Genomic DNA, 22,646 nt, shown 5'->3' with positions numbered 1-22,646 from the left:
ACGAAATTATAAATATTGGGTTTTATGTATCCAACCAAATAACAATTATAATACACAATTCTATTTAATTTTTCAAAGCAATTATTTACTACTCCAAAATCTCTAGCTTTGCAATTACAAGACGAAATGGTGTACTATGATATTTGTGTGTGGACTTGAATGCAATAACATGGATTTAGTTGGCATAAAATTAGAATTGATTGGAAAAAAAGGGGGTAGGTTAATATGGATTCAAGTGGGTTGGTTGTCTAAATAAATTATTTAGAAAGGTAATTATGTGATCGTATATTAGAATGCTAAAAAGAAACATCACTGAAAAGGAAATGAGAATATGAGCTGTCGAGGCATATTGATTCGTCTCAATTCAACTAGCTTCACTATATTTTATTGGTATAAATTGCTAATGCAACTTTTTTATTATTTTACTTTAGTAAATCTATGCCTCATAAGACGTCCACTTTTTTAATACAACCACAACTCCCACCATCATTTTTTCACAACACAAATAAATGCATATGCTACTACTTGTGGCTAATCAAACTAACCTATGCTCAACGTGAGGCCTCCCTGCTATGCTCTAAAGCTCGAACAGCAGCGCCACCGTGAAGAGGCTCCTCCCACCGTTGTAGGAGTTGCTTTTTTCTGTTGAACTCTGAGTTTTCAAATTCGCCAACTCTATTGTGGACTGACCAAAATAGTAAAATGAAACTCCTGCCGAGCGAAATATAGAGTACCATTTAGTAATTAATAGTAAAAAAATGTATTAAGTAATAAAAATATTTACTTAAATAACTATTGACTTTGTATTAGAAAATATCATACATCTATCTTTTAGGCCCTGAAATCTAGAGAGCGACGTTGAAATTTCAGAGATCGTAAAATTGACACTGATTTTTCTTTTATAGAAGTTGATAATTTGAGTTTACTTAAATACTTTTATTATAATTTAGAAATAAGACTGATGTACATATCAAATAAGATTGAATTCCATGTACTCCATAGTCCATATTAAGAAGATGGATAGATAGAGCATATTGCTTAATCCATAGAGGACAATCGATAACGTCATTCCTTCACTAGATTGATCTCGAATAATTTTAGATTGATTTAATTTTGATCAGAGCGATAGAGACTAATACTTAACTCGGATAGCTAAGGCTAAGAAATTGCGACGCAGTATTCATTCACCTCACAGGATCAATCTCGAATAGTTTGGGATCAATTGATTTTTGAACAATAGACAAGTTAATCTTGAACAATTGCACAATTTACCCGAAAATAATATAGTGTGAAGCACATATTTAAAATTCATTTTCTCCAACAATATAATGGTATCATAAGTTATGCATAAAAATCATACACAATTTCCCCATACAAATTACTCCATGATTACACAGATCCAAACTAAATTCAGATTTCTTCAAATTAAGAAACACGTGATAAATTAAAGGATACAATCTCGAAACCCTAATCCCCAAATCGCCAAATACAAACGAAATCCAAAAAAAGACCAAATCAATCAGAGCCGATCCGATCTCAATCGATTCCAACACCACCAAATCCAGATCAAGCGCAGGCGCAGGGGTTGTCGACCACCACCACTTCCTCATCGCCGCCGCGGAACGCCAGGTATCCGGCGGCGAGCCCGACCACCACCGCGACGAGCACGCCGGCGTTGAACGACATCACCGCCAGCATCAGGCAGTACCCGATCGCCGAATTGACCCCGAACAGGACCGCTCCGGCGACCTGGTAGGGCCCCCAGCGGCGGCCGCCGAGCTTGCTGAGGAGAGGAGCCTCGGCGGCGGAGGAAGGAGGGGGCTTGGCGGCGGAGAGGAGCTTCAATCGGAGGCGGCGCTCCTCCATGTACTGGTAGAAGGCGGCGAAGAGGAAGAGGGCGAGGAGAGAGAGGAAGTAGCCCGGCCAGGAATTGGTCTGCCAGGAATCGAAGAGGATGGTGACGCTTCGGCCCCAGTAGAAGGTCATGTGCATCATCGTTGCAGATGGAGGAGGAATTTGGGGGGTTTTTTGTTGTTTTTTGGGGGAATTTGCAGAGTTTGATTTCGTGTAGTTGGTGGGGATTGGGTTGGTTTTTTTTGTTTGGAAAAATGGATTGGAATTATTTTATTCCTTTTTTCTAGGTAGCGTTGGATTCTATGGAAACGATGATTGGGTTTTCAGATATTTATTTTTGTTTTTATTTATTTGTTTTTTGGGTTTTATATTGTATTGTACTACTGTACTACTTTTTATCAATTGGACAGTACTCCCTTAGGGTTTACGGTCTCAGATTAAGAGTCACTTTTTACCATAAAAGTTTGTTTCAGTTTAAGAGTCATTTTTAGAATTTTTTATATTTGGTCATACAATTTTACTCCATTCTTCGTCAAAATTACATAAAAATGTCATTATCTACGTTAAAATAAATCAAAACAAAAATCAAAAGTCAAAAGGACCTACCTTCAACCAACTCTATCATCTCACTTCATTTATTACACACTCCACCGTCTCACTTCATTTATTACACACTTCAACTCTTTCTTAAAATCCGAGTCATAACAATAAGTGACGCCAAATGTGGGACGGAGAGAGTATTTTTAGTTCGTCTCACAATTTTAGAAATCTTCTGAAAAAATTATGAGTTGAGAAATAGTTTCTACTTTCTTATTGATTTTTTTTTCAGTGAAATTGTCTTTAATATGACAATCAAATATTTATTCGTAGATGACGAATTAAATAGGGATATTGACATCTAATATCACGAACTTTTAAAAAATTGGATTTTTTCCACGAATTTTAAAATTGGCAAATAATATCACGAACTTTAACTCCGATTTGTTTTTTCCCACGAATGAAAAAATTCATGTTATTGGAGGGTGTGCTTCAAGAAAAACTATCTTCAAAGATTGAAAAACTTGAAGCTCTCAAAATTGTTGTCGAGAAATTACGAAAACAAATCCGTATCATAATATTATTTGTGGGAATTTTTTCATTCGTGGGAAAAAACAAACCAGAGGTAAAGTTCGTGATATTATTTGCCAATTTTAAAGTTCGTGGGAAAACCCAATTTTTTTAAAGTTTCGTGTATTAGATGCCAACGTCCCAATTAAATAATGTTACTATATATTTATAAGAAAACAACATTAATAATATTGATGAAGATTAAATTGGTCCACATAAAATTGTTCAAGATTGAATAAGATTCACTAAGAATTATTCGGCAATGAATTTGTTTGGCGGATTTAACTATCGATGACTTATAAAAGTATACCAAATGTTAGTATTATAATAGAAAATATATTTTCAATTTAAAAATCTGAAAATATAAACTTTTGGACATGAATATTAAAATATTGTACTGAACGAATTATATGCAACTTAAAACGTAACAATAAAAAAAAATTGACGAGCTCGAAATTTTCAATGGCCTATATAGTCAAAATCAAATTTCTAAAAGTCGAAATGCATGTAATATAATGATTAAATCAATATTATAAAAGCCATTGATTTTTTCAGGTAGCCTTTAGTTTATCCTTTATGCAAAATAATAATTTATGTTATTCCTCCGTCATTTAAAAATGGATTTTAGTTAAATATTGTGTACAGATTCAACCTGGCATTTTCTAACATGTTACATGTAGTACAATGATCGTAATGTGTGTAGTACACATTTGACATTACACAATTTACTTAGATTAGTTAGTAGATCATTACAAATGATGAAATGAACACATTTACATAATTTTTCTCCACAACATCATTCTTCTCCATTCTAGTCTTAAGCCACAATTACACTTTCTCTCAAGTCAAAACGTTTAACTTACATTATTCATTTGAGATATATATAATCATCACAATTAAATTCATAAATTAATTATTCAAAATAAAAATTACATAAAATATAATTAATAATTGAAATTATTATTTGATATTAAGATGCATTAAAAACACATAATTTAATAATTTAAATTAAAAAATGTAACTCCATGAATTAATAATTTAAATTAAAAATAGTGCAAAATTAAGAATGGGCCTTGCATATATGAGAAAATTAAGAAAGGGCCATGCATATATGACCCAATTAAAATAGTGTAAAGTTTAGAAAGCCCTTGAAATTTTCCCACGGAGGTATAACTGAAGTTGGGCCAAGGAGCTTATTTGTATAATACAAATGTTAATAAATGTAAAGAAAAATTGTTTAAAAAAAACAATGGAATGTCGATCATGCTTTTATATCTCTATTTGCTCAAAAGAAAAAAGCTAATCTGTGGACGGAATGAGTTTGCAAGTTTATAAAATAATAGTGAAGCTGTAAATTTGATCTATGGTGAGTCCATAATGCAAATTTGTGGTAATTTTTAAAAATAAATTGAACAAGAGTCGTTTATCTAGACAATAATTTTAATTCATTTGAAGTTCTCTTTCACTTTTTTTACCTCTTTCAACTTCAATGGCAAAATTAATCTTTTTTTCTTTATTTTTAGCTCTCGTTAAATGTGTTTTAAAAGTACAATAATAGGGTGAGGTTTTCTCCAGATGATCACGCGATGCGGAAGCCTTCCCCTGCACTTAATCGATATGCTGAGCTACGATTTAGGATTGCCACATATTTATTTGCTCATCGTGTTGCCTGAATTTAACATATAAGGAAATGACTCAATTACGAATGAACTTCCTAAAATGGAAAAACGACTCAACTGTGATGGAACCGACTTGCCTAAAAAGTAATGTACATTCCATTGAAGCAGCATAGAAATTCATATATCACCTAGTGACCTTGTACTCGACAGAAGGACTCAAACTTACATTATGTTGAATATCAATTAAGTTATAAATACTCCTTTACATATTTTGAATTTGGAAATAAATTCTAGTTTATCTTTCTCGGTGAGACATTCCTAAAACGCTTTCAAGAAATTCCAATCAATCCATATGCAAGCACAGTTGGGGGGATCAAACGCGGGCTCAGATGCCGGGGTCCCGGGTGGCGGCGAGGACGGCGACGAAGAGTAGAGTGGGGCGGGGGCTTGTGTGTGGAAGCCCAGATTTTTTTTTTTAATTATGTAATTTTTTTTTTAGTTAATGTACTTTTTTTATTTAAATAATATTAACTAATTTTTCCGTATATGTGTCGTAAATTTATTTCTGTATTTTGTGTTTAATTCCGTAAATTTAGTTGTTTTTTTTAATAGTGCCTGATGATGTGGCTAGTCTATTGCTTGTCCAGTTACTTGTCCTGATGATGTGGCAGGAGAAATTTTAATGCTAATGATGTGGTAGGAGGAGTTTGTGGCTAGCTTATTGCCATTGTGGATGCTCTAATTCAATTCGTAACTGATGGTAACTATCTTGCTGACGTGGCTGAGGTGAGCTGGCGTTTTCCAAAACCGCTTCTTCCCTCTTATTTTCCTTGGCGATTCTTCCTTAATTGTAAGTATTAATGTGATCTCTGAAATGTTATTAATATTTAGAGAAAATTTAAGTCATAGAGTAAATAGTTTTTGGTATTTTCGTGTTTTTTGAAATTGAAATATAAATTATAGTAGTATACTAGTATTTGATTTTGTTATACCCTCGGTTCCCATGCAATCGTCTCTATTTTATATTTTGATTTGTCACTCAAATTAAACATTATTTTTATTTTTGATGAGTTTTTCTCTAATTATAAAGCAAGCTTCATTTTCCACTAATTACTCTTATCAATTTCTTTTTTCTTTTCTCTTTTATTTTATTATTAATTTTGCATTAAAATTCGTATTATTCCATATTTTTATTTTTATGGAGGATGGGTGCATTATAATATGTATTCAACTTTAAAAAAGTTATAACAGTGATTGGTGATTACTATAAATTGCAATTTAAATGACAATCATGATTCATGGCTAGCATATAAAATTAATTATTAGTGATCATTGCTTTAGTTTTGTCGGCTGCAATGTGTGGTAAGTCACTGATAGTGCCATAAAGCTATAAATATATTAATGGCTAATTTTGAATTATGGATAATGAAATGATAAAACTATACCTATTCTATGTTGGTAACCACCTTTGTTGTGTTGTGCCTCACATTTCATATAGCGGATTCTCCACTTTGCTGGATTTCTTTTTTTATTCATGCTTGATCATGTTGTAAAACATATTCAACACTCAAAACCAGTATTTCCACCAGCTTTTTTTGGTCTTGATTAGTAGAAAGAATACCACTTTTACACAAAGATGTTATTTTTCTTTATTTCATTCTTAGCTTTTGATCATCTTCTTCATAGCTGAGCACCATCTTTCTTCATCTGATATTCCCAAAAAGAAAAAAAAAATTGTTGATCAGCATAGCCAGAGATGGCTTATGCAGCTCTTGTCTCCCTTGAAAACACCATACACAGATTCCTAAATGGTAATCTATATTCCATCTGTGTTGAAGAAAAACAGCAAATTACATCTCTGCTTGAGTATGTTACTCCCATTCGAAACTTTCTCGAAGAATTTCCGAATGAATCCAATAGCTGGGAGGAGCAAATGAGGGAGCTGGCTGATGCAGCAGAAGATATACTAGAATATCTTGTGTTGGAAAAGGTTTTTCTGCCTTGTGAAAATGAGTCTGAATCCCATCCAAGTGAAAACCACAGGCTCCACCTGAAAAAAGTCCTCAAAGAGACTCATGTGAAGCTTGACATAGTGAACGAGTTTGTGGAAGAATTCCCAGATGATGCTAAAGCTAGCAGTTTGAAAGGCCGAATCACGGAGATGACAACTGAAATGACTGAAATTTACGCATTTTACAAGCTGGAGAAAACTCATCGCCGTTTCAGAGAAAAGTGGAGATTTTTACCATCAGAGTTGGGCAAGCTCAAGCCTAAAATCCAGTTTATACGCCACTTGAACGAGACGATAAATGAACTTGATTCGATCGTGGAGGAGGTGATGGCCATCAAGAATGACAGCAATGAAGCCACTTCATCTCCTGCACTTGCACCTGTTGATGATATAGTTGGCTTCCCTCAAGATGATGCTGATGCGTCTGAATGCTATCGAAGCGCAAAACATGAGCTCCAGCTGGAAAAGGTTATGGTGGAGATTGCTTCAATTTCTGCAAAGGTTAGTTCCAGCAGCAAAGAAGTTCGACGTGGTGCTGATTCTTCATCAGCTGCTCCAGCCATCCACAGAAACTCCCTGGTTGGTTTTGAAGAACATGTGATGAACATCAAGGACCTGCTCTGTGGAGAACAATCCAAGCTCCAGGTCATACCGGTGTGTGGTATGGGGGGCATCGGCAAAACTACTCTCGCCAGAAATGTTTATGACGATCAACTAATTAAGGAGAATTTCGACGTTCGTGTCTGGGTCACAGTGTCACAGGATTACAGTGCACAGAGAATTCTTTCAGACCTTCTGGAGTCCCTGAAGGAATACAGCAACCAAAGTGGAAAGGAAGAAAGCGCTCACACAAAAGTGTACCAAATTTTAATGGGCAGGAAATATTTAGTGGTGATGGATGACATCTGGAGAAGCGAGGCATGGGATATTGTTAGGAATGTGTTTCCTGATAATGGTGACGGAAGCCGTATCATGCTAACTACAAGGTTGTATGATGTGGCTTCGTATCCTGGTCCTTCAGTCACGCCTTATGAGTTGGATTTGCTGGATGAAGTTCAGAGTTGGAGCTTACTTAAGGAGAAGGTGTTTGCAAATCAAGAATGTCCTTCCGATTTGGAAAATATTGGGAAGGATATCGCAAGAAGCTGCAAAGGGTTACCCCTCGCTATCGTGGTGATTGCAGGACTTTTATCCACGGTCACTGAGAATCCATCTTCGTGGCTGGAGGTTGCCGGGACGTTGAAGTCTGCAACAACTGATGAGAAAAATCATATTGAAGAGATACTATCCTTGAGCTATGTGGAATTACCTCAGTTACTGAGGCCATGTTTCTTGTACATGGCTTCATTTCCTGAAGATCATGAGATATATACATCGAAACTCATTAGATTATGGATAGCAGAGGGCTTTCTCAAATTTCCGATCAACGCCAAGAGCTTTGAAGAGGTGGCTGAAGAGTGTTTGGAGGAACTTGTGAAGAGAAACCTTGTTTTTGTCACAAATTGGAAATCTGATGGGAGAATCAAAAGTTGTATCCTCCATGATCTGATTAGGGAGCTGTGCATAAGAAAAGCTCATGAAAGTAAGTTTTTTCTGAACTTAATGGATGAGGAGAAATTTATGGAAAGCATAAAAAACGAGCGTCGGGTAAGTACTTCTAATCTAAATTTCTTTTCAAGCTATGGTGGATCGACTATCCATTCCATTAAATGCTTCAAGTATCATATAGTGAAACTGGACTTTGTGGAAGGTGTTAGATTGGTGAGGGTGTTGGATGCTGAAGCTGCTGATGTGGAGCCATTGCCATCTCAATTATTTGAGCTATTCCATTTGAGATACCTTGCTGTTACATATTTTCATCGCATTCCTAGTATCTTATCAAAACTTAAAAACCTGCAAACCTTAATCGTTCGTAAAGTAAAGAGATCCACGATAGGATTATCCGGAGCTGATGACATGCTGGTGCCGTGGTGCATGAAAGAACTGAGACATGTTTACTTTTATGGGGAGATTAACTTTGAGTATCCCATAGATACAACATGTTCACTAGAGAATCTACACACGGTCTCGTGGCTTAACAGTGTGTGTTGCAGAGAGCGTATCCTGAAAAAGATCCCAAACCTCAAAAAACTGAAGGTTTATTGTGATGATTATGATGATGATGATGATGATGGAGATCCAGGTTGCCTGAATAACCTGGTACATCTGCATCGACTTGAGAATTTGGAATTATATGCGGCTCATTCGTTTAGGTTGAGCTACAATCTTGCTTTTCCGGGGAAGCTCAAAAGGCTGAGTTTGAGGGATTTGAAACTTCCTTGGAACGACATGATTGTCGTTGGTTCATTGCCAAATCTTCAAGTGCTTAAACTGAGAGGTTGCACTTGCAGTGGTGGCACATGGGAAACAACTGAGGGAACATTTCCAGTGTTGGAAGTTCTTCGAGTTGAACGTTCGAGGTTTGAGAACTGGATAACTGAATGTGGTCATTTCCCAAAGCTCAAACGCCTGCTGCTTGATTCTTGTCAGGATCTCAATGAGATTCCATCTGATATTGGAGAAATTCCGACTCTTGAACTGATTGTGGTTGTGGGTAATGTGAAGGAGTCTTTGTTGGAGTCGGCTGAAGTGATAAGAAAGGAGCAAGATGATATGGGAAATAACACCCTTCAAGTTGTCTGCATACCTAAGTCGTCTTGACGGATCACTTTTACAGTTAACTTATTATCGGAGCATTTGTTTTTCTAAGGTGTATGCTTTAAGTTTACTTGTAGACCTTGTTCTTATTAGCCCCTTTTCAGGAGTTATGATAATTAAGGTGACTCTGATGATGAAGATGACTATGACGACGATGATGTACCTTCCTCATGGTTGAAATTCAAATGGGGCAGAGGATGGAAATGTGTTGAGTGTTTGTTAAAGCTTTATCAGTGAGACTTTACTTGTTATGTTATGTTATGGAACTATGTTTCAATTTGTTTAATCGTTCTGTACTTGAATGTTGATATGGTGTGTTATATGAATATGTTCTTATTATTGGGTGGAAGGACCATACTACATCCTTTAGTGTGCTTTCTAATGCTAAGTATGAAACTACGAATGAATATTGACACAGTTCCTGTTAGGGAGATTTAGAATATTGAACAAAAACGGATAATCTGAAAGTCGTGATAAATCACTTTCTGATCAAATCAATTTCGGTGGTTCTGCCAAAATATTTGATCGGATATAATTCAGAAGATTCAGAACTATAATATGTTGATACTCGAGAGTGTATTGAACCAAAAGAATCGATCAGATTAAGAAGAAGATGAACAAGTGCATCTGTTGCTGAAACAGTGCATCTGTTGGGAAAAAACCGAAAATAACTAATTTTCAAAAGGTTTCCAAAATTGCAAATTAGTCCTTTAACTTTCAGAAATTACATTTCCGGATAAATTTCTTACACAACATCTGTTGCTGAACCAGCTCGACCCCAGCCAGGGGCTCTGCCCCTTGGACCCCGCTACTCGGGGGCGCTGCACCCGGATCCCCGTCCATCATGAATTCAAATAAGCGTGCACTCCGCACTTCCATACTTATATGATCAATCAAGTTAACCCAATTACACTAAAATATCCAACAGTTCCAAAACATGAAAAAAGTAATCTCATTGTACATGAAACCAAACACTAAATAGAACCATTGTCTGGAAACATAGTAGTATATACCCATTGTAATATCATTCTATTCAAATAGACGAATATTTGAATATTTGCTCGAGTGGGTAATAGACGAGAATTAGCTATAACTAATTATTCAATGATTATAGGATTAAGTTGGAAGATTGAATTTCATGAACTAAACATGCTACAAAGTTAATTTAAAAATTTTGCATGAATCAAACAACCTACCAATTTAATTTGAAAATTTCGCAAACAGAATGCTCTTTCAATTACGAATTTTGAATGTGGAAATAAGTTTCAATTACAAATTTTGAATGTGGAAATAAGTTCTAGTCTTTTATGGAGTAAACCCTTTCAGGAAATTCCAGTCAGTCAATATGCATAGAATCAACAATTAATCTCTCTGACATTACTAAACACTTTTTCTATGATATTCCAATAAATACATCCGTTTACAATCATAATTAATCTCTTTAACATTTCTCAAAACTTTCAAGAATTTCTTGTACGTGGAGGTTGTCAATAATTACTGGTGTCTTCTTGCAATGCAAAGAGACCACAATCCCTCTACACCAAGTATTATAATAGAGGCAGTATACCACATGAAAAAAATTTGAAATTATTGAGAAAAAAAATATGAACATAGCCATTGATCAAATTATTGAGAAAAAAAATGAAATCATAGAAAAAGGACACTTAACATTTCCATACAATCAAACAGCCTTAGAAATAGTACTACTAATTTATTAAATCTTCATTCTACATTTCTCATATTGATGAGTTTTGTGTAATAATGAACATAGCCATTGATCAAATATAAAATACTCCCTCCGTCCACGATTAAGAATCTCATTTCTAAATGGCGCGGGTTTTAAGAAATGTTAAGAAAAGTGGGTGGAAGAAAATTAGTGGAATAGGGGTCCACTAGTGTATATTAGTTTTAAATGATATGTGAATGGAATGAGTTAGTGGAATGTGGGGTCTCTTTACCATTTATGGTAATCATGAACCGGGACTCTTATTCGTGGACGGATAAAAATGGAAAAACGGAACTCTTATTCGTGGATGGAGGGAGTAGTACTGTGTTAAGTAAACCGAAGAAATAGCACCAATCAAAACATCTCAAAAATCAGTTATTACCAATAAATAATAAAAAAAAAACTCCAAATTCAAAAAAAAAGTAGTAGTACTAACATTTCATCCAATCGAGATCACCTATGTCATTTCCTACTCAGACAAGCCGCCCAGACTGCAGGGCCGGCTCGCAGCTCTGGGCGCGGAGCAGCCCAGGCTCCTTCGTCCGGGGCGAGTCGAGGCTCCTGAGAAGCACCTGCTTGACGGCGGCGATCAGCTCCTCCGTCGGCCTCTTCGGCGGGCACAAATTCTTGAAATTCCGGCAGAAATTCAAGTGCCGGTCGAGCGCCTCTTCGCAGCTGCCGATCCTCGCCATCTCCTCCTTCACCGCCTCCGCGCAGAGCCCGCAGATCCACCGCCCCGAGTAGCGCTCGCGCACGAGCTCCACGTACGCCTCCGTGCACTCCTCCGTCAGCCCGCAGCACTCGCACCGCGCCACCACCGCCGCCGGTTTCTGCTCCATTGTGGAATGGTTTTGGGAAATTGGGGGGGAATTATAGGGATTTGTGTTTTTTTTATTACCAAAATCGGATCAAAATCGGATCTTTGGATGAAATGGTGAAGGAATTTTGGATTTTATTTTTGGTAATGAAATCTTGAATTTTTGCTGGATTTTCGCAACTTTTTTTTATTTTTTTTTATCTCTCTTTCTCCCACTCGCCTTCTTCTTCCACGATCTCGCCGCCGATGATGAGAAGCTTGAGCACCATATACATTTCTCTCTCTCTAAAATTGGCAGGTTCAAGAAGAGAAAAGTGAGAAAAAAGGGGTGAATTTGATGAATTTATAGTGATTTCAGTGAGATGGAAAGTTTGAAGTATCTCCAATCATTGGCAGCTTATTTTAGTGATGACGATGTTGTTTTCGGAGCCCCGATCACCTGCTTTTCGGGTGTACTTGCTTTTGTGCGCACGGTTTGATCGTGACCGTTGATCACACGTGCGTCTATTTATGACCAATTATGATGTTTGGTCTATGTTCTTGAATTTGAAAAGTTAGTTAATTTTTTTATAAAGAAAGCTTAAAATTTAAATTTGTTTATAGTTATTCTAAGGTGAATTTGTAATGATAAAATTTGATGAATTTGTTTATTACTACTATTTTGTTAAATATTTGCCCTTTAAAATTCTTCCATGGATCTACATTTCATTATTATTATAAATTTCTTGATTCTTTAATTATTCAGAATAAATATTCAGAAATGAAGTGATGAATAAAAATCCAGTTGGATTTTGAAGGTATTATTGCGTGAGTTTAATTATTTTAGTCGTTTTTTTGGAAATTGAGGATTTAATGGAAAGTGGAAAATTATGGGGATTTTATTCGAATATTTTTGGAAGCAATCAGACTCTAATAACTTCAAAGCTAGTGACTCGATTTTTGTATTATTTTTGGATGAGTTAATATCTAAATTAAATGAGTTGGTCGATAATTAAGGTAAGTTTGTCAAATTAAATACTTATTTATCTTTTTCGAGAATTTATTGAGTTAATTAGTGTTTACCAAATCACTGAAATATTGGTCAAAATGACGGATTGACCATTTTTAAGAATGTAATTAATTTTTAATGTTACCTTATTATTTCATTTTGTTCAAGTATCAATTTATGATGGATCATGAAGTCATCAAATTAAGCTTGAAAATTCGGAAACATAAACACTTAATTAGGTTATCAATTTCAAAACAATCAGCGTTATAGTATTAGAAAGATAATGAAATGATTCGGGCGAACTGAAGGTGGAGTCATGCACGCTACATGTGATTATAACTCGTTGATTTGCATGCAAGTTATTGGGATGACGACGTTTTGGAGTTTACTATTGTTCTAGCGCTATATCATGATTGTACCGTGCAACTCTTAATGCTAATAAATTATAATTAATTGGCATTTAAATATTATATTTATAATTTTTAAAAAAGTTATTTTAAATTTATGTAGTGTTATATCTCCAAGTTTTACAATATTTTACGTAGTGATTGTTTTGGAGAAACTATATGTGCAAATTGTAATCATAATCTTGGTTAGTGGAAAATGTTATCAAATTATTTTGATCGCAATGGAAATAAAAAACCAAAACTCCATCGATTTATATAAAAATCATAAAATTTAAATTCGAAAAAAAAAAATACTCCACTACTACTTTAATTCATCTGTACTACTTTACTGTATTTAATGGAATTGAAGGAAACAAGTTGCTATTTTTGTTTAGTTTATTCAATACTGTCAGTATATGTATAGCGTTACTATTACCGACACTACGTTACATATAATTCGATGAAATAAAATACGAAATTGAAATACAATAAATAAAACAGGTTATATAATATTCGTAAATTGCAACCATTGCCTTGTTTAATTAGTTGAAAATGCAATCAAATTATTTTGATCGAAATGGAAGTAAAAAAAATTAAAAAACAGAATTCATCGGTTTATATGAAAACCAAAATATATAAATGGGATTAGATATAACTAATTTGTACTTTTACTGAATTTAATGGAATTGAAGGAAACAAGTTGCTATTTTTGTTTTATTTAATTCAATCTGAGGGAGTATACAATATAGTATCATTTATAGCTTATTATTACCGACACTATATATAACATACATATAATTCTATTTCATTGAAATAAAATACTCCTAAATTAAAATAAAATAAATAAAAATAATAAAACTATGCAATCATTGAGATGATAATGTCTCCATTATATGATAAGCTAACATACAAAAAGTTGGCTGTTCTATCACGTTATGCAGTCCCATATGATTAAAATTTTAATTTGTCATTTATTTGTGTGTAATATTTCCTTTACAAATTATTATAGTACTAATTATTCAAAATTTCTTTAACTCCCCTAACATGGGCCGAGTTTCTTTTTTTGTTTCCCTTAAACTCAAACTATATTGATATTTGATTATGTTTTTTTTTTGTCTTTCACGTTTATATTTCTAGAAATATCAAAAACGACAAATTCGACCTAATAATCCAACATACAAAATAATTACAATACTGGATCTTTATATTTTTCAAGACCCACATTCACAAAATTCTAATTTTGATGGCCGAGAATTCCCCTTTTGAGCAAATTGGCAAAAATGGATAGTGTGTGAATATAGTTGGAAATTTAATTTATAAAAGTAATAATTATTGTAAATTATCGGCCTCATATCAATAACGACAATGCTTTATCACAATTGTTACTTAACTATATTTAACACTTCACCTATTCTAATATAGCCACATATATTACGTGTAGGATATTACTTCTATTTAGATTTGGTTCAAAATTTGTAGAAAAAATGGTAAACGCAAGCTAGTGGAAATCATATAGTGGTGAGATATGAATTCGAAATATTGCTTAAGGATCTGATTATTTTTATACTAATGTTGAAAATAGCTTAAAATTTTTTATAGTGAGATAGCTAGAGTACGTAACAATTATGTCATTAAGCATCATATCTTGGTTTAATAATATAACCATAGACAATTAGTTGTTGATCACACCAATTCAAGAATCTCATCATTTTGTGAATTAGATATTGTTTTTTACATTAATTCAGTTGCTTAATCGTTATCACTTAACCCATCGTATCGTAATCAATAATTTCACACAATTGTAATTAATACTAATAACAATTAATGCCCATAACATAATTATCCACATGTATAGTCTATTATTGTGTGTGTTTGTATTTTTTTGCACACTATACAATTATTAAATAAAAATTAGAATATTCGAATTGATCCGAAGCATCTAAATTATCATAGAGGTGTCATTTTGTAAAAATGGACCAAAGTATATATAATTAATTTCTAGTTTAAGTACATAAATTAAAAATAAAAGGGATATTGACATCTAATATCACGAAACTTTCAAAAAGTTGGATTTTTCCCACGAACTTTAAAATTGGCAAATAATATCACGAACTTTATCCCGGGTTTGTTTTTTCCCACGAATGAAAAAATTCATGTTATTTTAATAGACTGAAGAACAATTTTGGAGGGTGTGCTTCAAGAAAAACTATCTTCAAAGATTGAAAAACTTGAAACTTTCAAAATTGTTGTCGAGAAATTACGAAAAAAAATCGGTATCATAATATTATTTGTGGGAATTTTTCGTGGGAAAAAAACAAACACGAGATAAAGGTCGTGATATTATTTGCCAAGTTCGTGGGAAAAACCCAACTTTTTGAAAGTTTCATGATACTGGATGTCAATATCCCAAAATAAAAATAAGTGTATCTCTTATTTAAAAATAGCCAATTTATAATTTGATTAATTATAGTATTAACTTGATTATCCATAGATTAGGGGAAAATAGCCTAAGAAAAATGATGAGAGTTTAGAGAGAGAGAGAAACCCTCAGCTCAAAACTCAAGAAATTTAAAGTAGAAGTTGAAAAGCATCGAGAGAATTTTCACCTTTTTCTGTGATTTTGTACACACACACACTCAATAGCCCAATCACTCCTTACTATCTTAATCCTATCCTGTTTGGCTTCAATTTCAAACCCCCATTTTGCTGTTATTGGATGAATTTAACATGTTTTTGACAGGTTTGCTACCGAATCCATATTTATGAATTATGATAATCCCTAAATTTTGATTATTAGCTACGTAATTTGTTTTTCTGCTACAATTTTCGGAGATCTAAGTGTAAATTTGTAGTTTTTGTTTGGTTTTTTCTCTGTGTTACTGAATTTCCAGAATTTAATTGAAATTAAAGATCTTGTTTTACTTGTTTTAGAGAGTTTACATTTATTGCTCATGATTGTGATCTTTTTTTGTTGGTTAATGAACATTTGAGTTCCAAGAATGAGATATATTAAAGATGTGTGGTTCCAATAGTAGTCTTGTTCCAAGAACATTTTACTGGTTATGGATTATAATTAGGAACTTTTGTAATGTGTTTGTTGGTTAATTATTGTTGGATTATGTTTTTATGATCTTTGCATTTGACTAGTTGAGGTAGCTGGATAATCTCTTGTAGTGATGTGCTTGTTGTTTAATTATAGCAAAATTTTGATTTGTAGTTGAGGTAATTGATGATTTATTTAACACGAACACGAAATGTACCACCGTTGATCGTTGTAATGTTCGACTAGGCCATTGGCCGTTGCAATGGAATCAATATGTGTGACTTTGGAATATTTTTTGAAGGATTTACCCTTGTTTAAGTAGAAGTAATGGAGAAGAAGAGGGGTACAATGAACTTGTCAGCAGAGGAGGCTGATTCTGTAGCTAACAAGAAGCTCGGTGCTGAAGCAGCTTTGAATCCGAATGCTGCAGAGTTTGTCCCGTTTGCTCTTAGGTCACCTGCTGCAAATATGAAAGATCTAGAGACGTCTCCAAAACTTACCACCTCGGGGAAATCTGTGTTAGATAGATCAGAGTCATCCGTTTTGAATACCTCCAACTCTGAAGAAGAGGCGCAGCAGTACTGGTGTCACCAGCTCCCAGACGACATCACTCCCGACTTTAAGCTGATGGGGATAGATAACGATGCCAACATAGCCTCAAGATATACGTCTGGCTTTACATTGAAAGAACAGCAAGCCTCTTCAGTTTATCCCTTGGATGGTAATGCTCGTGCTGAAAACCTGAGATATCCCGTCTCATCCATTGGAGAGTGTCTTCAGACGTCTCGGGACAGGAAGGTTCTCAGTGGCACTGATCAGCCTTATAATGGCAGCACGAATCAAGCTTTCGCGGCGAATGAGCACTTATTGTTTAACAATGCAGACTTGTGCCGTCTTGAGTTTTTAGCCTCACAATTTCCATCTTTTTCTGCTGAAAGCATTGCGGATGCGTACTTGTCTAGTGGAGGTGATCTGAACCTCACAATCAACGTGCTTACTCAGCTCGAGGTAGGCCTCATCTGTTCATCTGTTGTGGTGTCATGCTTGGTAAGAATTAGGCAGGCTTGTTATGTGAGCTCTAGCAATCTTAGTGTGGCTTATATATAAAGAAGAACAGATATTACTCGATTAAGATAGTGTTCGTTTTCGTCACCTGTCTCTTTATATTAGCCTGACTAATATTATCATCACTAATTTAACACCAGATGGCTATATGATCTCTTTTTCTGGAACGGTTCGTTTGTCCTGTTATCCTTTTGCTCGTTGTTTTCACTGTGAACTGTAATATGCAGCTCCAAGGCGATGGAGGTTCGACTCTTAGTCCAAAGGCTTTCTCCACTCCTAATCTCAGCGCCTCGAGCCTTCCTCCTCCTCGTGTCCCAAATCGGCATATTGGTTCAAGAAAGCTTTCTGGTGAATATCAGCAAAATGTTAGCCCTAATTGGTCTCCCGTCAATAATAGTTCACGTCTTATGAGATCTTTCTCGACCATCCCATCACAAGCTGGTACAGAGCCTAGCATCTGGAAGTATGACAGAAACGGGTCATCAGATGCTAGACAAGTTCTGGCGAAGGCCTATAACACTGGCCAGGCGAAGAGCATTTATGGCGATAGGCTGCAAAGTCGGGGATCACCTCTTACATCTCCAGCCAGGCTTGAAACCGGAGTATCATTTGGTAATATCTACGAAGCAATAATTGAACTCGATTTTGATTGTGAAGAAATGCATTTTTCTAGTATATGTGCTTTAACATTGTCGAGATGGCAGCGAACATGTATCCTGAGAGACGGGAGGAAGCTTTTGATCATCAACGCGTGCATAATTCATATATCGAGCAGGTAACTGCTGGAAGACGAATGGATTAAATCATGTTCGTCTTCATATATCGTTCGGTTGTATCATGTATGACTAATTATTAAAATAAGATCAGGCACGGCAAGCACACCTCGCTGGTAACAACACCCTAGCCAAGGAATTGAGCATGATCGGACAGCTGCATGCCCTCCAGCTCAAAGCTGCCAACGAGGAAGCTCAAGAATCGATCTATCATCAAAGGTATGCTCCTCTCGTGTGTCTGTTTACAGCTTTGATGATGATTCTACTGATACACATATTGTTAGGAATTCGAATATCACTAGCGGGACAGAGCAAATGATCGACCTACACGGTCTCAACGTGAGCGAGGCCGTTTATGTGCTCAAACACAAGCTTGCTGTTCTGAGAAATGCAGCAAGGTCAGTGGGCCAACGAGTGCTCGTCTCCATCGATGTGGGGGCTGGTCATCACACGTGGGACTCGCCCACGGCTGCTAGGCTTCCGGCTGCTGTACAACGCTACCTATTGGAGGAGGAGGGGCTCGACTACTCCGAGCCACGGCCGGGGCTCCTTAGGGTTGTGATATACTGAATCATCAAGGTTTAGGTGAATTTTTTACACTAGAAAATTGAAATAGTTTGGGGGAAAATGTAATTTTTGTTGTATGTGTAAATGGAGGAAAATGTAGGGAATTTTCTGCACAGGTGAAAAAGGTAACCCAATTTTTTTTGAACCAATTATTTTAGCTTTGTTATATGCAGACTTACATGATAGAATTCATTCAAATGATAAACACACAAGCTTCTGATTTTTCTCTCAACGAAATACTATACTTTTATATTTTTTATTTTTGTTGTTGTTTATTATTTTTATTTAACGAATTCCGGAATACAATAAAGTGATTATTGATGTTGGAATATTAATGATATAATGAAATTAGAATCTTCTATTTTCTAGCCAAAGCAAGCATTAGAGAATAGAGATACGTGTAACTTTTCCTAGCCGTCGATCACATCTCAATCCAACGGCTGATGTTCCACCACGCTTGCAACCCATCCACCTTTGAGTAATCCACCGCCTTATGGCTACGAAGCAGCCACGATCATTAGTTTCTCTCCGTCCGATCAAATCTAATCCAACGGTTGCTGTAGCTCAGATTTCTCCCCTTTCCTCTCTTGTATGTCTGCGACACTGATATTTACGTCCCGCTCTTTTTCCTAAATATCTAATCCATCTCTCTCTCTCTCTCTCTCTCTCTAAATTCATTGTTTTTGGATTATGCTGATTGCAAGAGAAGAAATGCAGGAGCCTACTATGACGACGAGCTCAATTGCAGCGAGCTCTCTGCCGTCGAGCAGTGAGAGATCTTCAAGCTCAGCTCTCAACATTGAAGCAAAAGAAGGTTTCATCAGTTCCTATCTGACTTAATTCAGTTTTTTTCCTTGGATTTGTAAAATTGATGTGGATTTTGGCGAATCTCAATTGTTAATTTGTTTGTTTTCGTCATAGAAACTAATCGGAGTACTAGATCATGATCCGTGCTCCTGTGTTGGATTTGGCTTTTAATTGATTTTAGAATGTTGCTAGCTTGGTAGTAATTGATCGCTGAAGTGTGCTAGTTGATGAATTTTGATGCAATCTGTGAGAATGTTGGTGTTGCTTTATTCGAATTTCACGTGATTTTGATCGGAAAAGTGAAATTGCAGAGAATTTAGTGTTGTTTTTCTAAGATTAGTTTAGTTTACATGATGATTTGATGTTTAAAATTGGTGATTTGTTACTAAATGAAGGTATGGAGAGTGATGATGAAATAAGACGAGTGCCGGAGATGGGTGGCGCAATAGATTCCGGCAACGGCGGAGGCTCCGTGGCCGGAGCTGTCCAGCCTTCTTCCGGTGGTTCTAAGCGGAGAGGGAGAAGCCCGGCTGATAAAGAGAACAAAAGGTTGAAAAGGTGAGCCACGAATATATACGCTTGTCCAATCACATCTTGACACGTCATTGCATTTCGTGAACTTTGATCGATTTTCGAGTTTTTTCACGAACTTGAAATGTGATCATATCGTAAAAGTTATAAACTTTATTGTGATTCGGATTTCCCACGTTCGATTATTCGATAAAAATTGATTCATGTGTGGCCTGTCGGATAATTTAGATGGTCCAAATTGGCGTTGTTTTGACAAGTCGGGATGTTTAATGTACCTAAACATGAACAAAGATTGTGATTTTTACGATAATACTACTAGTATTTTTTTTAATAAGGGATATTCTTGGCGTTGTTTCGGATTTCCCACGTTTGATTATTCGACAAAAATTGATTCATGTGTGGCTTGTCGGATAATTTAGATGGTCCAAATTGACTTTGTTTTGACAGGTCGGGATGTTTAATGTACCTAAACAAGAACAAAGTTTATGATTTTCACGATAATATATTCTTGGCGTGTGATGATGAAAATAGGTTGTTGAGGAATCGGGTTTCGGCACAACAAGCAAGGGAGAGGAAGAAAGCGTATGTGGGTGATTTGGAGGTTAGAGTTAAAGATTTGGAATCTAAAAACGCTGAGCTTGAAGAGCGACTCTCCACCTTTCAAAATGAGAATCAAATGCTTCGAAAGGTTAGATTTCTTGTCATTATATTCTTTAATTGATGACTTAGATTTGTGAATTTAATTACCATCTCTTAAATTGCAGATATTGAAGAATACAACCAAGGGTGCACAAGAGGGAAAGAAATGACTTTATTTGTGTGAGAGATAGGGAGGCTTCGAACTTGTATTACTTGGATCTTTAGGAGTGTACCTCAAGTGTAACAACATGTACTATGACTTAATTGTAATGCTAATTAATTAATCAAGATGATTTCATCCCTACTTGTTTATTTTCATGAACCATGATCATAGGTAAGAAATAAGTTTCTACAATTAATTGGGATAAAATTTTCATATTTAGTATGCATTATTAATTCGTTCATTAAGAGGCTTGATCGAAAAGGATGTCAACCCTTAAACTTAGACGTACCTAGATGAGGTCGGTGCCAACCCCACTATTAATTGACCTTTGACCTCACGGTAGTTCCACCTCAGCTCTAACCCTTCTCTTTTTGTTGTGCGATTTCTAAGGCCTAATCAAAATTATCTTAGGCAAATAAAATTCATAATTCAAATAGCTATCGACATTTGCCATACTACTTTTTGAGATGAAAGCTAGATATTGCGAGATAAAGGAGGATAGATTACAACGAAAAGGAAAAAAAAAAACACCTTCTTAGCCCAAATTATGACAAACGAAGTAGGCAAGTCGGTGACTATGTTTCTTAGTTGGCGAGTTTTGATCCCACGAGTACCGGTTCATCGACTCGTTATTTTTTAATGAAGGTCAGAAGGTGGATTATTTTGGACTCCAATACATATAGACTTAACTTCAATAAATTCCTCTATTTAGTGCACCACAGCATAATAAGCCAAGATAAATTTATGTTGACTATAGATGAAAATGAAATTGTGCTTACGGTAGATATTTGTAAAAGTTTATTGGCGTTGGAAAGTCGTAATACTTGCAAGATTTGTGTGTTGCAAAATCGTTATCCCATGTTTCCCATTAACATTACATTTTTCCATTCCAATCAAAAAAAGTTCATCAACCATAATTTTTCAAACTAAAACTTTATAAATAACCAGTTTTACCACCCGTGCTATGTACGGGCCATAAGATTTTCAAATAATGAAGATAAATTCTAAGGTAAGTATATTAAAATATAAAAAGGGATAACGATAATATAATTATGTTTATAGTGCTAATTAAAATAAATATTTTAATAAGTATTCATAAAATTATAAACAATAATAAACAAAGAAATGTACTTCTCTCAACCTACTCTTTTGAAATATTTCATATAAACCAAAACGATTATATACCGTTTAAATTTTTTATATGAGTGAAATAAAATAAAATAAATTAAATGACAAAGAGGAGGTGTGCGACTAAGGATTAAAGAATTTAGAATAGTATTATAAAGTAATATAATTAAATTTAAGTGTTAAAAGTAAAATCCTTTGATGAACCAATTAAAATCATTCTTCAACTTTAAAAATTAGAAATAAAGTGCAATTATGTGGATGTTAAGAGCATCATTAACGCTGCTGGGCCGGGCCACAACTTGCGAGTCCCGGCCCGATTTCAGCGTTGGAGGGGGGAGAGTCACGGCCCGGGATAGTCCCGGGGCCACAGTTCCGTCCCTGGGCCACTCCCGTGGTCCGGCCCGGCTCAGGGTTATATGCATCGGGACAGGCCGCAAACTCCCAAAATTTTTATTTTTATTTTTATTTTTTATTTTTTTGCCATTTTATTATATCCATTTCTTCAACATTCTTCCACCAATTTCTCCATTTCTATCCTCTAAATTATTTTATATTTTTTCTAGGATGTAATTTTTATTTTCTAGGTCTTAATAATTTTTTTTTTAGGATTTTTGTAAAAATTTTTCCTCGGATTTTTAATTTTCTATTTTTTGACTGAACAATGAATTTTCCCGGTTTTAATTGTTCAAATTCTATTTTACGATTAAAATATGTTGTAGTTGTGA

At 35.2% G+C, this 22,646-nt stretch overlaps 5 protein-coding genes across 6 annotated transcripts; 3 read left to right on the top strand and 2 right to left on the bottom strand.

Moving 5' to 3' along the window:
- Positions 1–1,341: 1,341 nt before the first annotated feature.
- On the bottom strand, positions 1,342–2,153 carry LOC125217033 (copper transporter 5.1-like). Its single transcript, XM_048118857.2, has one exon. It carries the CDS (start codon positions 1,993–1,995, stop codon positions 1,567–1,569), a length of 429 nt encoding a protein of 142 aa, XP_047974814.1. The 5' UTR covers positions 1,996–2,153; the 3' UTR covers positions 1,342–1,566.
- A 3,940-nt stretch (positions 2,154–6,093) lies between these two features.
- Positions 6,094–9,637, top strand: LOC125214725 (putative late blight resistance protein homolog R1A-3). The gene has a single exon (XM_048115859.2). It carries the CDS (start codon positions 6,337–6,339, stop codon positions 9,289–9,291), a length of 2,955 nt encoding a protein of 984 aa, XP_047971816.1. The 5' UTR covers positions 6,094–6,336; the 3' UTR covers positions 9,292–9,637.
- A 1,359-nt stretch (positions 9,638–10,996) lies between these two features.
- On the bottom strand, positions 10,997–12,188 carry LOC125211284 (uncharacterized). The gene has a single exon (XM_048111011.2). It carries the CDS (start codon positions 11,851–11,853, stop codon positions 11,488–11,490), a length of 366 nt encoding a protein of 121 aa, XP_047966968.1. The 5' UTR covers positions 11,854–12,188; the 3' UTR covers positions 10,997–11,487.
- A 3,502-nt stretch (positions 12,189–15,690) lies between these two features.
- LOC125211282 (polyadenylate-binding protein-interacting protein 7-like) lies at positions 15,691–18,805 on the top strand. Of its 2 annotated transcripts, none has more exons than XM_048111009.2 (6): positions 15,691–15,945; positions 16,550–17,256; positions 17,541–17,925; positions 18,018–18,088; positions 18,181–18,305; positions 18,389–18,805. In XM_048111009.2, the coding sequence occupies exons 2-6, from the start codon at positions 16,576–16,578 to the stop codon at positions 18,654–18,656; spliced, it is 1,530 nt and encodes a 509-aa protein (XP_047966966.1). In that variant the 5' UTR covers positions 15,691–15,945; positions 16,550–16,575; the 3' UTR covers positions 18,657–18,805. The 2 variants fall into 2 exon arrangements, with proteins under 2 accessions (XP_047966966.1, XP_047966965.1); XM_048111008.2 differs by having other exon boundaries at positions 15,692–15,945; positions 18,371–18,805.
- A 466-nt stretch (positions 18,806–19,271) lies between these two features.
- On the top strand, positions 19,272–20,934 carry LOC125211283 (transcription factor HY5-like). Its single transcript, XM_048111010.2, has 4 exons — positions 19,272–19,467; positions 19,856–20,018; positions 20,523–20,679; positions 20,756–20,934. Exons 1-4 carry the CDS (start codon positions 19,344–19,346, stop codon positions 20,798–20,800), a joined length of 489 nt encoding a protein of 162 aa, XP_047966967.1. The 5' UTR covers positions 19,272–19,343; the 3' UTR covers positions 20,801–20,934.
- Positions 20,935–22,646: the final 1,712 nt, after the last annotated feature.

This window comes from Salvia hispanica, chromosome 3 (genome assembly GCF_029641045.1).
Source record: "Salvia hispanica isolate PSC_SH4W2 chromosome 3, Shi_PSC_v1, whole genome shotgun sequence".
NCBI lineage: Eukaryota > Viridiplantae > Streptophyta > Magnoliopsida > Lamiales > Lamiaceae > Salvia > Salvia hispanica.
Note: the sequence above shows the minus strand (reverse complement) of the source record. Positions and strands in the feature narration are given on the sequence as shown.

What these genes read in the sequence shown, in the direction of transcription:
- LOC125217033 (XM_048118857.2), bottom strand. Translation starts at nt 1,995, where the DNA reads ATGATGCACATGACCTTCTACTGGGGCCGAAGCGTCACCATCCTCTTC.
- LOC125214725 (XM_048115859.2), top strand. Translation starts at nt 6,337, where the DNA reads ATGGCTTATGCAGCTCTTGTCTCCCTTGAAAACACCATACACAGATTC.
- LOC125211284 (XM_048111011.2), bottom strand. Translation starts at nt 11,853, where the DNA reads ATGGAGCAGAAACCGGCGGCGGTGGTGGCGCGGTGCGAGTGCTGCGGG.
- LOC125211282 (XM_048111008.2), top strand. Translation starts at nt 16,576, where the DNA reads ATGGAGAAGAAGAGGGGTACAATGAACTTGTCAGCAGAGGAGGCTGAT. An exon ending in ACGTGCTTACTCAGCTCGAG is followed by an intron (nt 17,257 to 17,540) that starts GTAGGCCTCATC and finishes TGTAATATGCAG; the next exon opens with CTCCAAGGCGATGGAGGTTC. An exon ending in ATAATTCATATATCGAGCAG is followed by an intron (nt 18,089 to 18,180) that starts GTAACTGCTGGA and finishes AAATAAGATCAG; the next exon opens with GCACGGCAAGCACACCTCGC.
- LOC125211283 (XM_048111010.2), top strand. Translation starts at nt 19,344, where the DNA reads ATGCTGATTGCAAGAGAAGAAATGCAGGAGCCTACTATGACGACGAGC. An exon ending in CAACATTGAAGCAAAAGAAG is followed by an intron (nt 19,468 to 19,855) that starts GTTTCATCAGTT and finishes TACTAAATGAAG; the next exon opens with GTATGGAGAGTGATGATGAA. An exon ending in GAGAACAAAAGGTTGAAAAG is followed by an intron (nt 20,019 to 20,522) that starts GTGAGCCACGAA and finishes TGATGAAAATAG; the next exon opens with GTTGTTGAGGAATCGGGTTT.